The 14,625-nt window shown below is 37.7% G+C and overlaps 3 protein-coding genes across 3 annotated transcripts; 1 reads left to right on the top strand and 2 right to left on the bottom strand.

Annotated features, from left to right (window-relative positions):
- Window positions 1–1,483: 1,483 nt before the first annotated feature.
- On the bottom strand, window positions 1,484–2,041 carry LOC119070719 (calcium-binding protein SPEC 1A-like). Its single transcript, XM_037175172.1, has one exon. It carries the CDS (start codon window positions 2,039–2,041, stop codon window positions 1,484–1,486), a length of 558 nt encoding a protein of 185 aa, XP_037031067.1.
- Window positions 2,042–4,046: 2,005 nt separating this feature from the next.
- LOC119070718 (titin homolog) lies at window positions 4,047–4,973 on the top strand. The gene is made up of 4 exons (XM_037175171.1): window positions 4,047–4,239; window positions 4,305–4,561; window positions 4,621–4,719; window positions 4,887–4,973. Exons 1-4 carry the CDS (start codon window positions 4,047–4,049, stop codon window positions 4,971–4,973), a joined length of 636 nt encoding a protein of 211 aa, XP_037031066.1.
- A 7,616-nt stretch (window positions 4,974–12,589) lies between these two features.
- Window positions 12,590–13,564, bottom strand: LOC119071086. Its single transcript, XM_037175728.1, has 4 exons — window positions 13,319–13,564; window positions 13,105–13,257; window positions 12,820–13,014; window positions 12,590–12,759 (listed from the first exon to the last, which is right to left on the bottom strand). Exons 1-4 carry the CDS (start codon window positions 13,508–13,510, stop codon window positions 12,610–12,612), a joined length of 690 nt encoding a protein of 229 aa, XP_037031623.1. The 5' UTR covers window positions 13,511–13,564; the 3' UTR covers window positions 12,590–12,609.
- Between the last annotated feature and the right edge of the window lie 1,061 nt (window positions 13,565–14,625).

Raw genomic sequence — 14,625 nt, 5'->3', positions numbered from 1 at the left:
TAGGTATCTTTCACTTTTTCGATTAGTTTCTATTTTTCGGAGTGAACACTTGAAAAGTTAGAGCATATCAAGGGATCGTGAAATAGTTATTTATTTGCAATCGAGGTGCAAAATACTTTACTTTACTTTGCATCGAGGTGCATACAACGTTTTATGCCACCGAGGCATCTAAAGTTTGCATATTATGAAGCATAAACAGTTTTTTTTTGTGATAACTCGAGATAAACATGTTTTTAAAAGTTGAAATTTTGTAGTACTTTAGGCCTCTATCAGATCTTCATAAAGAGTATAGGCATCAGTAGGGGACTTACCCTCTCTCATTCCGGGAATAAAACACGCTAGACAGAGTCTGCCCAGTTGATCCATATTTTTCAGTAATTTTTATTGTTTATGGTCTTCAAACAGGATGGTTCGATGCAAATGTAATAAACTAAAAGTAAATGTTCAGCCACAGCCCTGCTACTAACTCATACAACGAAAACAGGTCATCTTTTTGTATAACCGAAACGCAGTGCCTACTGTGATTTCATCAGCCTCCGAATATTTTCTATGTTCGTGCTAGTAGCAGCGCTGTGGCTCAGCACAAAGTTGTCCTGAACCGTGTGATAATTGGCCTTGAAAATGTTGGTTTCTTCCTACTTCCTACATAATAAAAAGAACAGAAACTCATTTGCTTGTGTCGAGATGTACTTTGTACTTCACAAGAGGTCCAAACTATGGAAAATCGAGATTTATTTTCAAAAATTGTTGTTAAAAATAGGGCTTAAGACCTCTACTGAAAACATTTAAAACCTCCACAGAACAAAATATTTTTGTAAAAAAAACTCGATTTTTCATACGTTTTCCATTGACTGCTCTAACTTTTCACTATCATTCAGACGATGAAAATGAGCAATAGATTGCCCACTCATGAGTAGACCACCTCAAAGTCAGCTGATTCAATTTCATATCTAAATTTAACTGACGTCCGCTGTTGGTTTAGCTGGATCGAAGGATAAACTAATATTTTAGTCCTTGTTTTGACATTTCATTTTGACGAGTTGGAAGTTGTATAATCCTGCTCCTAGCATTAACACTGAAAACTAGATTTCACGAAAGAAACGTAGAGCGGTGATTTCGTCGGCATCCGAATAATTTGAACGTTAATGATAGGAGCAGTGATGTTAGACACTCTATCGACCTTATGCAAAACAAAGTACGTCGAGAAAATTAACCAGACCACCTGCTGAAACAGCTGAATCAAATTTAAACACAAATTTGGTTGACTGTATTTGAAATTTATTTTCTAATACAAAATATTTATCCTCCAATTAACAAAGTCGGGTAAAGTTATATTAGTTCACTGCAACAAAGTAAAAACGAAATTCTGTTCCAAGCGAGTGCGGAAGAATATGTTGGGCATGTCTGCCATAAATTTTAAATTTTATTTCTTGTTTTGATTTTACAAGAATTCACTAAATATTCATGCACTGTGATCGATATATCAACATCTCACTGACACAATATTCTTTTTCAACCAATCTTCACACTCGGAAACACTAATTTTTCCATCCTTGTTGGCATCCGCCTCTTTAACGAACTTTTCGTAAGAAATATTCCTTACTGTCGGATCATGCATTTTAACTGTTTCCATTCCAAACTCGAATTCCTCTTTCGAAACGTACCCATCATTGTCACTATCCATACTGATTAAATATTCCTTCAGTAGTAGACTCGGATCATGTTCCGTTTGAAGATATTTCACAATTTGATCCAGCGGTATGCGTCCGCCTAATACCTTGTCTGAAAATTCAATGTACTTTTGATAAGTTTCCATGGGTTTGATGAAATTAGTGGATTGGAAATAATGGACGAGATCCTTGGAAGAAATCGATTCGTTGTAGGTCGGCATGGTGCGGAACACTTTCCTGAATTTCTCAATTTCTTCAGTGGAAAAGCCAGAGCTCGAGCTGAACTTCTTAGATATTGTCGATAAAATTTTCCATTGCGATGCAACGGTTGGCGGATTAAATTTTCCAACGACACTGGCAACAGACAACATTTTTATTGCTTGAAAGTTTGTATTCGACTGTCTCAGTTAGTTCTCTATGCTATTGGTTTTCTTGTTATCTTATATACTTATATTCGACTAGTAAGTCCCGTTCGCACCAAGGCGAATCAATCTTAGTTGAATACTAATCAGTATCACTATCACTGATCATGCTGATTTTCTCTCACTCCGACTATCGTATCTCTAGATCCACATAGCCGACTGTCATTAACGTTTTTACGCGATTCGTCCCGCCATTTATTTCCATTTTTTTCTTATCTCACTTACCGTCCTGAGATATTGTTGAACGTCCCTTCAAAACGATCGAGTGAACCGATTTGCATGCCGTACAGATTGATTCGTTTGACTCGCCATTGTTGTAAAGTCGGTATAAACAAGCAGACCGTTCGTATGAGTGGACCTGCTCAAACAGCTGCATCAAATTTACACACAAATTTGATTGACTGTAACTGTATCTGAAATATGTTTCTAATAGAGAACTTCATACTCCAATTAACATAGTCCGACTAAGTTATTTTAGTTCACTGCAACTAAGTAAAAACAAAATTTTGTTCCAAAGCGAATGATAGACGTGTATACCATAAATTTTTGACTTTATTTCATGTTTTGATTTTAAGAGAATTCACAAAATATTTGCGCAATGTGACACTTCGTCTTACTGACACAATATTCTTTTTCAACCAATTCTTTGCACTCGGAACCACTAATTTTGCCATCCTTGTTAGTCGCTTTCACGAAATTTCGTAAGAAATATTCCTTACTGTTGCACCTGTTGTCTATTAACACGAAAAAATCATTTGAGAACAAATTTGATTGAGATACAATTTGGACAGCTAAAATATTCGTTTGTAAATTTCGTTGTAGAGCGATCTCGCTACAAATACTCTACTGCAAAAGGTACATGTCGTGACCCATGTATGGCATATTTGGTATCGTTGTAAAACTTAAGCCCTAATGTTAACAACTAATCATTTTTTCTTAAAAAGGCAGTACACTGGAAGGGTGTAAGAAGTCTCCAATTTTCACCGGGGATAGCGAAAACAAAGTTTTCAAAAATTGTGCATTTGGGACAACTTATATAAATCTTTTTTCCGTGTTGCATAGGGCATATGAACCTCCACCAATATCACCATTCTGAAACTTCTACATCCCTTCTGCTCCGAGGATATTACCCATTGGAAATCGTAATTCTTCGACTTTTGATGGCTACAGTAGCGGAACCAGATGTTCCAGGGTAATAGTTCTTTCACTAAAATTCTAAGAATTAGTCCCACTCCCCAATACCAGTCAGAACTTAACACGACTCATTGGTTCATTGGTAGGGGCTGACTTTTTCCTGTGTAAAGTTATTGTTCATCACTCAATAATATTTTGAAAATTTAATCTCGTTTCAAACGAACAACCTTTTTATTGTTTGAAAGTTTGTATTCGACTCTCTTCGTTCGACCCCTTCAAAACGATCGAGAAGTCCAATTTTCGCATACTCAGGTCGAGACCTACTGAACCCATTTGCAATTAATTGATTCATTCACAACCCATTGTGGACAGTGGCGCCGACTATAAGAAAATCGACCAAATGACAACGCAAAATTTATCAAATTTTTATAGGCCTCGTGAACAAATCTAAAGTCGGGGACTCGGATTGTTGAGGCGCTAGATCCGAAGATATACGCATGTATGCTTGTTCTGTTCATGTTTAATGAAAATAAAAAAAATCTTCAGCAAGTTTGTTACTCTCGACAAACTATATAATTGCTCTAAAAGCTGTTTGCTTATAGCTATTAAGTACCTATTTTAAGTGCTTGAAGGAAAGTCCGTGCAAACAAATTATGAGACGCTTACAGATTTCTGTAGACATCGTTATTCTTTTCAAAGTTTTGAACTTTGGCACGAATCTTTTATATAAAATTATTTCAATATGATAGACTGCACGTACTCTCCTACCATGTTGCTATTTTAACTTCAACATTTTTCATAACGTTACATCGTTACATCAATGATTTTAGCTTCTTTGAAGAATCTTGGCGCAAAGACGACAAGTTTATTTGAACGCAAAAAGAAAGATGTGGAGCAATTGGCGCAGGAAAAAGCAGCCGAGGCACAGAAATTGGCCGAAGACCAAGCCAAGCTTGCAGCTGATTCTTTAACGAAAGCTAAGACGGATGCCGAAAAATTGGCATTGAGTACGGGTAAGAGTCGAACAAGAACATTCTTCTAAAGAGAAACATGTTTACTAAAAAAAAAAATTATTTAGCGGAAGATACCAAAAACCTAGCAGAGGGAGAGTTGAACAAAGCTGGAGATTCGTTAAATAAGGGATTAACAACGGCTGACGAAAAAATCAATCAAGTCAATTCGACCATCGACAACACCAAACAGGAAATTGGTGGGGCGGTCAATGCTGCTACTTCGGCTTTTGAGCAAACTAAAAAGGCTGCTAATGACGCCATCAATCAGGGTGTTAAGGCAGCTGAGCAAGCATTAGACGAACAAGTTAAGCATGTTGAGAAGGTACGTTTATCGAAGATCATTATTTCGGGTTGAAAGTAATTTTCCTTTTTTCTTAATAGGGAATCGACGAAACAATAAAGGTAGCAAGTGATTCCGTCGATCATAAAATGAAAGAAGCGAACACATACGTTGATTCGAAGCGTCAAGAACTAGAAAAGGTAAGATCAATGTTCTTAAGAAACCATATGTCCTAAGCGAGACAAATAGAACATTATTTCGACATTATTGTCGAGTTTTACAAATTTAATTCGGTTTTGATTCGGGTCGAGTTTCAAAAATCCATTTTCCGCCGATTTATCTACAACATTAAAATTATATCTTCCAGGGTGTTCAAGGTATGGCTGCAAAAGCACATGAAGCCACTGACGCTCAGGCTGCCGGTCTCTTGGGTAAATTACATCTTGGAAAGTGAAATTCACCATAGACGTCCCAATTTCATTATAACTATGCTTGATGCCTTTTGCAAATGTGCTTTAAAATACGAACAATGAGATATAAATAGCGTTTACAGACGACATATTTTACGACAATTTTCTTTGAATAATTGGAACCGTTTTGATATTTTGTTTTCAAATTGAATGTAAGAAGATCTGAGAATGTGATAAAAATCAAACGAAAAATTGTATTTTTTTAACATAAAATTTTTTAAACCTTTTTTACCTGGAATCACACACGAAAAAAATCAAAAATATTTCTTCAGATGTGTTGTTAATACTGCAACAGTAAAAAATAAAAAATAAATAATTTCTCTATTTTTAAATTTAAGTTACATTTAGCATTGATGTTCAAGTTACCTAATGTAACTCAAATAAACCATGAAAAAAATCAACCAACACAGCACTTTTATTACAAATTTTCATTAAGAGTGATATTGCGAAATCATCGAACAGCTTTGGAACAAGGGGTCACGGAAATTATTGACTTATGGCTCATTGGATTCGTTGAACTATTGCGAGTAAAACGTAGTACTACGTTTGGTGAAATTTATTTTGTTGTCGACGATCGAGGTCATGAAGTAAGGGTCTGCCAAAAGAGCCCCAAAATCATTTTCTTGAGATTAATCGAGGGAAACAATTCTGAGAAAAAACTTACCTAGCCTTGTAGGCCGTGAAGAGACGCACATTTTGAGTATACACACCACCAGGTCCATATTGACCTGTTGGTGATATCAATGATACTAGGTGAAAAAAATAGGTGATTTTCCCGAGTTCCTGACCGCCTGCAGTGACACAAGTCAATAACATGGTGTGTATGATAAGATAGCCTAGCCTCAGTAGTACCATGCTATGGAAAAACATCCTTGGATAAGTCTCACTGCAGAGGGTTGGAGCGACTTTAGTGGAAGTCCACCCCAAGTCGATGAAATTTTATTGCTTTTTTGAGGTTTACTGCATATAAGAGTGAAATCAACTAAAATAAGGAGTTCCTCGATGTATCCACGTGGGTAACATACTCTTGGAACCCAAATTTCGAACTATTGGGACTATTTTCTATATAGAAGTGGAGCATTTTTTTGGTCTTTTGTTGGATATTCAACATTTATTTTTAATAAAATTGTTTTTTTAAAGTGAAGTAAATTAAAAAAGAGAGTTTCATTGTAAAAAGTTCAATTTTTTTTTTTTTTTTTTTTTTTAACGAAATACAATTTATTTACAAGCGAAAAAAAAGACTGCTCACAGTGGCGCAGCCAGTAAAAAATCGATCTTTTCAAAAATTTAAATTTTCATACAAAAACCCAAAGAGCACTTCGGATCGCCCGAATTCATATTATGGCCAGTTCGGACCTGGTTCAGAGAAATTCATTGTGCGATGAAGCATACCCTAGGTGTGTGAACTACAAGTTTTCCTCAAAAATAAATTACAGTAAACAGTATACATCAGTAAAATTTAGACATCAATTGGCCTCAGCTGTTCATACAATTCATATGGTTTTATGTAAATACACCACGCGCTTGCATGTACCTTTTTCACCCGAATAAAGACTTACCTTTGTTTGCATATTACAGCTGTAGCATATTCATGTCTAAAATCCACTGACGTCGACTGTACTTTTAAGAGAAAAATAGAAGTACTTGCGGTAAGCTCAAGTACTCGTACTATCTTCCATGGTGGTAGCGATATAATTTATGTCATTTTATTATTGAATTTTCAAACAGGCAGAATTGTCCTATAATCTGTGCTTGAATCGTTCACACATGTTTGCTCAATGATCAATTATTTTAAAAAACGAACGGAAAAATCATCTCGAATCGGTACTGGATGTGCTAATATTGGATATATGCGAGTATCATAAAGTTGTTTCCGACTTAATCAATTACATCGCAACATCCAATGTATTCCGGTTACATGCGAAAGTTGGATTTTACATAAAAATTGAAGAAAAATGAACCGAAAATATTCCACATGTAATGGATCTATTGCTCTGTTATGTTCAACTTCCGCATGGGACAGACAGTAAATAGTACATTACTTCTATAAAGTTGTATATAAGAGACTCGTACAATTAAACAGCCTCGATGAAGTGGGAGATCACTTTCAATTTTTTTTTATTGTTATTCGAAAGAGCTCATTAACCTTGTCTAGAAAGGCTATTAAAGTGCTGGATCGAGAACTTCGTCGAGGAGGCATCACCCCTTGAAGAGGTGGAATTCTCGACTTTCACCTTCTATTGCTCTGCGACCAAATGACCGAGAGCAATAATTTTTACATGGTTGTTCTTAGAATTTGTCCCTCTACCGATTCCAGTTTCAAACACTGGTCCAGCAACTTCCGCGGAGCCAGGCGACGATATTCCTAGTTCTCAGAAACGGCTCAGCGGTTGCGCCTGCAACATGTGCCGTTGGATAATACACGACTCCCCTAACTCAGCTATGAAAAGAACCGAGATGGAAGTCGACATGTTTATTTAAAGTTCATTCAGCCCCACCGTGCGCAGTAGGCAAACATCTCAAAATCTAGTGATGTAATTTTGCTTGCAATAACGTTTCTAGGGTAAATTTGTTTACTCTAATGTACGTCGTGTATATAGGACACAATACACACACACCGTATGCGAAATAGTACATTACTATGCAAGGGAAGTAAAGTGATATCTCGTATCCAGATGAGTAAAAGTAACCGAAGGCTTTAGCCCGAGGTACATTTACTCATCGTGATACGAGATATCACTTTATTTTCCGTGTGTAGTACGACGTTTTACTATGCGAGTGATGTAAAGGCTATTGCCTATACATGTAATAGCCTTATTACATGCACCAGCATAGTAAAAGTTATTTACATAACAAAGGATAAAAAGTTGAAAAGTAGAGTTTTCGTTTGAATTTTGTTGGTCCAAGGCAAAGCCGAGGTCAATAAAGACACGAAAATGAGACTTTTCAACTTTTTATCCCAAGTTATGTAATGGATTTTATCGCATACGCGGTGTGATTCCCCGAAAAAATTATTCACCTAGGATATATAAACAAACATTATACTTCTGTAAATTGTCAAAGTGTCATTCGCATATCTTGTTGTCTCGTTTTCGCTTATGCGATAAAATAGTAGATTACATTGGGCCCTGCGAAAGTCATTCATTACATGAGGGATCAATTTGTGATACGAGCGAAACTCACAAGTGTGTGTTTAAGCGCCAAGGTTTGAAAACTGTTATTTTGACAAGGGTAGAGTTTGCATATCCGAGCCGAAGGCGAGGTATGCAACTACCCGTGTCAAAATAACAGTTTTCAAACCGAGGTGCTTAAACACACACGCGTGAGTTCGCGAGTTCACAAATTGATCCCGAATTAATGAATGACTTTCGCAGGGCCCAATGTATACTGCTTTGTTGCCTGCCCCCTGCGAAAGTTGAGCATTACATGTACATTGCTCTGATAAATCTCGGAATGAGAATGGACTTTTTTACCTGTCGTTTTAAGAAAGAGGCACAGGGGTTTACGGATTGTATGTATAAGAAATGAAGTTTTGTCCATCGATCAATCGTTCACTCAGTCTCAGCGTTGCGAGATGTGTCAGAGTAAGAGGAATATTTGTTCAAACCAATATTCTTCGAGTGTCACTTAACCGAATAAAATACATCAACTAAATTGCATGCAGAATTTACAATCATAAAAATAATTTTGTCGAACATGTACAGTGACCATAAGCCGAATGATATGTATACATAAAAATGTTGTCAGTAGTAGGCAACATGGCAACAACTCACACCTCATAGGAATTTCATGAAATCTGGTAACACAATTAATTTATCAAAATAATTATTTTGATCCCGGTTAACATCAGAGTAGTCGGCTAAAAAAAAATATTTCCACTTTTAACAACGCGTTCAAATCAGCGAGGAAAATAAAAACGGAGAAAAAATGGAAAATTGTTCAAGTCTGGACGATGTTATCGATTTTGGGTCGGATTTTGAAGTGGAAAATCGACCGATGACTCCACCAGAAGTGATTGAAGCTGCTGGCGGTGCCAAGACGAATCTCTTACCGAAAAAATCTAGCGGTCGATATCAACAAGCTTACGACAGCTTTCAAACGTGGAAATCATGTAAAGGAGCGAGATCAAACTCTGAAAGAACGCTTATGGCATATTTCAGTGAATTAGAAAAGAAGTTTGCGGCATCCACCTTGTGGTCAAAATACTCGATGTTAAAGTCTACATTGGTTATCCACGATCAGATTGATATATCTACATACGGATTGCTGACTGCAATGCTCAAGCAGGCATCGAAAGACTATGTTCCTAAGCAAGCAAAAACATTCACTGAAATTGAAATGCAACGATTCATGGATACGGCACCTGATGTCGCTTGGCTGGATGTGAAGGTACCTCACTTGATTTTCTGATTTTTTTAATTTTCTAACGAATTTTGTAACGAATTTTGTAGGTCGTATGTGCATTTGGCTTATCCGGTGCATGTAGAACACATGAACTACCAATAATTCGGATGCAGGACATCGCACGCTACGATGACATGTTTTATGTCACTGTTCCTCGCACGGTCACGAAAACTGGAAAAGAAAATTCTTTCGCCATTACTGGAGCTTTGTTGGACTACGTGCGAAAATATGAAAGCTTGCGTCCTGGTCACGCCACATCCGACCGGTTCTTCCTAAACTTTCAAAAAGGAAAATGCACTGTCCAGCCGATCGGAAAATCAAAGTTTTATAAAATGCCACGACGTGTCGCAGAATTTTTAAACCTGCCGGATCCTCAAAATTACACAGGTAATTAACAAAATAAATGACAAGTAAATCAAAACAGTGCTCTCATTTCACACAAATTATTTAGGACATTCCATTCGCCGATCATCGGCTACCATTTACGCAAACACTGGAGCAAGCATTGAAGCTTTGAAACGGCATACAGGACACAAATCCACCAAAGTTTGTGAAATGTATATTGACAATTCGATGGGATACAAGAAGAGAACAGGGAACGCAATTACATCTTCAATTAACTGTTCGTCAACTTCGTCTTCAATGGATTCATTTGCCGGTGCTATGCATGGCAACGAATCAGAAAGTCCATCTGAATCGAACGATTTTCGCATTGCAACCGATCCACGTCAATCAGATGCTCCACTGCTTGGTATGTCCCGTTCGATTTCCAGCAACTCATTCGGCAGTGGATTACTGTCCCCTGGAAATGGCTATGGTATGCGTGGCAATGAATCAGCAGGTCGATCCGAATCGAGCCATTTTCGCATTGCAACCGATCCACGTCAATCAGATGCTCCACTGCTTGGTATGTCCCGTTCGATTGCCAGCAACTCATTTGGCAGTGGATTACTGTCCCCTGGAAATGGCTATGGTATGGTATGCGTGGCAATGAATCAGCAGGTCGATCCGAATCGAGCCATTTTCGCATTGCAACCAATCCACGTCAATCAGATGCTCCACTGCTTGGTATGTCCCGTTCGATTTCCAGCAACTCATTCGGCAGTGGATTATTGTCCCCTGGAAATGGCTATGGTATGCGTGGCAATGAATCAGCAGGTCGATCCGAATCGAGCCATTTTCGTATTGTAACCGATCCACGTCAATCAGATGCTCCACTGCTTGGTATGTCCCGTTCGATTGCCAGCATCTCATTTGGCAGTGGATTACTGTCCCCTGGAAATGGCTATGGTATGCGTGGCAATGAATCAGCAGGTCGATCCGAATCGAGCCATTTTCGCATTGCAACCGATCCACGTCAATCAGATGCTCCACTGCTTGGTATGTCCCGTTCGATTGCCAGCAACTCATTTGGCAGTGGATTACTGTCCCCTGGAAATGGCTATGGTATGCGTGGCAATGAATCAGCAGGTCGATCCGAATCGAGCCATTTTCGCATTGCAACCGATCCACGTCAATCAGATGCTCTGCTTGGTATGTCCCGTTCGACTGCGAGCAGCTCAATTGGCTCTGTGCATAGCGAAAAATGCACTGACGATATTGATTTTGATGGTGCAGACGGTGAAATTGATGGCAAGGACACTGTTGATAGTTCCCAAAATCCCGTCTACAGCCAATTGTCTACGCAAAATTTTGATGGTGCAGACGGTGAAACCGATGGCGATGACACTGTTGATAATTCTCAAAATCCCGTCTGCAGCCAATTGTCTACGCAAAATTTTGTTGCACAAATGGATAAGCGTTTTGCATTTTATAAATGCGACAAATTAACGATAAATATTAACAAATAAAATGCTAGCTGTTCTGCTGAAAATGCATTAAATGATTTACAAAATTTCTGTGCGTGTTTATTCTTATCGATTTCCCCTTACTTCGCTTTTCAATCTGTCTTGATGTAAAGTAGTCACTTTCGCAGGGGGCTGGCCATTGATGTAAAATTTTACTTTCGTAGGCGGCAGGAACGAAAAAAATATCCCAAATCTCCCTACATGTAATGGATCGTTTTACATTGGGGTAAATGTACATGTAATGCTCAACTTTCGCAGGGGGCAGGCAACAAAAGAATATGCACGTATGATAAGCCGTCTCGGCAAGCCTCGACCGCCTTGTCATACGTGCATAATATTTATTACATGCTGAGGGCGTCGAAAGTATGGCTTTCAACATGAAAAATACGGTTTTCGACGCATGTAGCATGTAAAAACTATTTATTGATCCAGCATATGGTTCTAAAGCAAATAAACGGCAAATAAAAACAGATGTTCGAGTCGGATAAATGAGTTAAAACATGAACAAATTCATTCTAAATTTTTCCGTTAACGAGGTGTGGTTGTTTGTGATCTCTTCAATTTCATTTCAATGAATTTCAATATTTGTTCCATCATAAAACTTACCGTAACTTTCTTTGCCGTTTTACTTTCGATTGCACTATATACTGGTAAAATCCGCTGCTTCGCAACGTTCTAATATACGAACTGACCGTAAAGGTTTGAATTTCAGATTTGACGTCGTCTCCTAGAAAAAAATGTGGCAGACGTGGTGATCCATGCAAAAGTGATTCTCAATGCTGTACAATCCTGAAATGTCACCCGCATTTGAACAGATGTCAGATTAATATCACTAAGTATAGGTATGTTCCAAGTAACTGTAAAAACGAATTTTCACTGGCCAAACGAACCCGACTTCATCCATAGAGATCAGTTTTGATATAAAATTGATGAGGTTATGTCTCTATGGATGAAATTTGATAGTAATTTGACATTTCGAATGACCTTGGAACAAACCTATATCAACATTTAAGATTCGAAAATTTGCAATAGAAACCATGTTCTATCGAATTTGTCTTTCGGAATAAACGACAACGGTGAAAGGGTCTTTGAGACTAAAAGTTTACCTTAAGCTCTAAGGTGATTAGAGAGATTAGATCTGCTTATCCATCAAATCATATAGAATTCCATTGTGTCTTGATGACTATTTATTAAAAAAGTTTACTTTCAAGCCATGCATCAACGCACTTCAAGCTAAAGTGGTTCAAGTGACAGCTGTCAGCTGGAATGCTGTTTTAATTTTTTTTCCATATTTTCTATTAAGTTTCAGTACTCTATTTAGAGTACCACTGCTTGAAGAGCGTTGCATGTACCCGTAGTATAGCGTCCACTAAGTGAACAGCGACTGAAATTCAACCCCTTTGCATGACTCTCTAACGTTTCTCTTGTAAAATCGAAATTGAACTCGATATCTGCCCGTTGCTATTGAGCGAGGTATTATGGACAGATCAGCTGAATAGTTGTGCCAGTAGTAATGTCCCTATTTGATCAAATTGAAACACTTTACGATTTAACTAAATATCGTAAAATAGCAATTTACCTGCGGCATTAGACCACATAGGTCCACACTTTTGTCCTCAGAAAACGGAAAGTTGGAATACTTGTGAATGTCGTGCATAGCTCTGTCGCGATATGCAGTGTTCAGTATTTTACAGATTGGTTGACGGTTAACCTTAAATGGCAATAGGAGATATCGGTTGTTACCCAAGGGACTGTAAAATACCCTTCCGTCTGCCTGACTCGGTTCAATGAGAAGATGAGAAAAGGTTTATTATTAAAAACGCAATCGTAGAACGACTACGGACATATATATATGGTGCATTACATCATAGTCTTCAAGATTTTGGGTGAGCTCAATTTCTAGGAAAATTTTGGGATTCATGTGAGCTGATCGCTTCAACGTCATATTTCCGTAGCCAGGAACTCTAGATGTTTCATTTAAAATAATTGCCGACTCTAGTGCATAGTCTGTGAACAACTGAACAATAAAAGATTGTTAAAGACAGGCAAACGAACGAATATCTAAGCCTATGATTTACCCTAACTTCGGTTACGAAAGAGTAAATTAAACTCAACAGCACAACAAAGCTCAAATTTATAATATCCATAAAAATTATCTTCCAACTGCACCGTTCAGCTACGACTGAAATGCGCTTCCACGATTCAATAGAACCACAACAACAGAAAAAGGTTTTTTTTATACTGGCAATGTTGAACAAGCAGCTCAACATTTTTTTTTCGAATCATGTTCCACAATGACAACCATTTCCGTATTACATACCTAATAGATCCAGCAAAATATCGGTCGTTGCATGATATCGAAATATGTTTATTTTATGGATTTTGTAACGACCTCGAGAACAGTGGTTGACAATAGAGCGGACATAATCTATTTAAATAATGAAAGATTTCCAGCAAGAGCAGGAGGCGCCATCTTCATTTCACTCAAATACCTAATCGTTCGCATAAAAACGTATTTACATGCTACATGCGTCGAAAGACGTACTTTTCATGTTTCAAGCACTACTTTCGACGGACGTCCTCAGCATATAATACTAGACTTTTATTTTGACGAAAGTGCCGTTTGCAATTCGAGCCGAAGGCAATCGATGCAACCATTTAAGTGAAAAAAATTCCAAACCAGTAGGTCTGCTATTTTACTCGTTAAACCTTCGTGAGCTCCGTGTGACTGTTGACCTCGGCTTCGCCTCAGCAAACTTCACAACAAACTGGACTTTTGAACGTTTTATCATGTCGTAACTATTATCACCGAGTTGAGTAGCATGCAAAGTATTTCTCATTAAATGCAACGAAACCCTCCCTTTTCGTCGCCGAGTTGAGAAATTTGGTTTTTCTTGAATCAATCTGTAAAAATATCTCAAAACTTTCTTTGTCAGACGTCATAACATTTGCTAGTCACAGACAACTTTTGATCCAACACCACTAGCCAATAAACAAATATTAAAATTCAACGTCTGCAGCTTTGGACTATTGGTGATATGTACAAACCGTCGCTAAAAAACAGCTCCGACGGAGCCTGATTCAATTTCAAAAACTATCCCTCTGTTCAATTCTGAGGACAAACTGGGGTCAGGCATTTTAAAATAAAAACAAAGGTAAAATACGATCCACCCTAATTAACGCATGGAATTAATGCGTGGAATTGACTATCTTTTGGTGCCTTAATTGTTTCTTTAACCAGGACATTAATAAATTAATTAAAAGTCGTAAATTATAATGACAAAAGATTCTTTTATTTTGACGATGATGCTGTATTAAGAAAATTTAAAAATTTAAATTTTTATGGCTTGTTTGCAAGAAACCTGATAGAAGTGAAAGAACAAGA

Source organism: Bradysia coprophila, assembly GCF_014529535.1.
Source record: "Bradysia coprophila strain Holo2 chromosome IV unlocalized genomic scaffold, BU_Bcop_v1 contig_106, whole genome shotgun sequence".
In the NCBI taxonomy this organism is placed as follows: Eukaryota; Metazoa; Arthropoda; class Insecta; order Diptera; family Sciaridae; genus Bradysia; species Bradysia coprophila.
The sequence above is the reverse complement of the archived record's forward strand: the minus strand, read 5'-3'. Positions and strand labels throughout refer to the sequence as shown.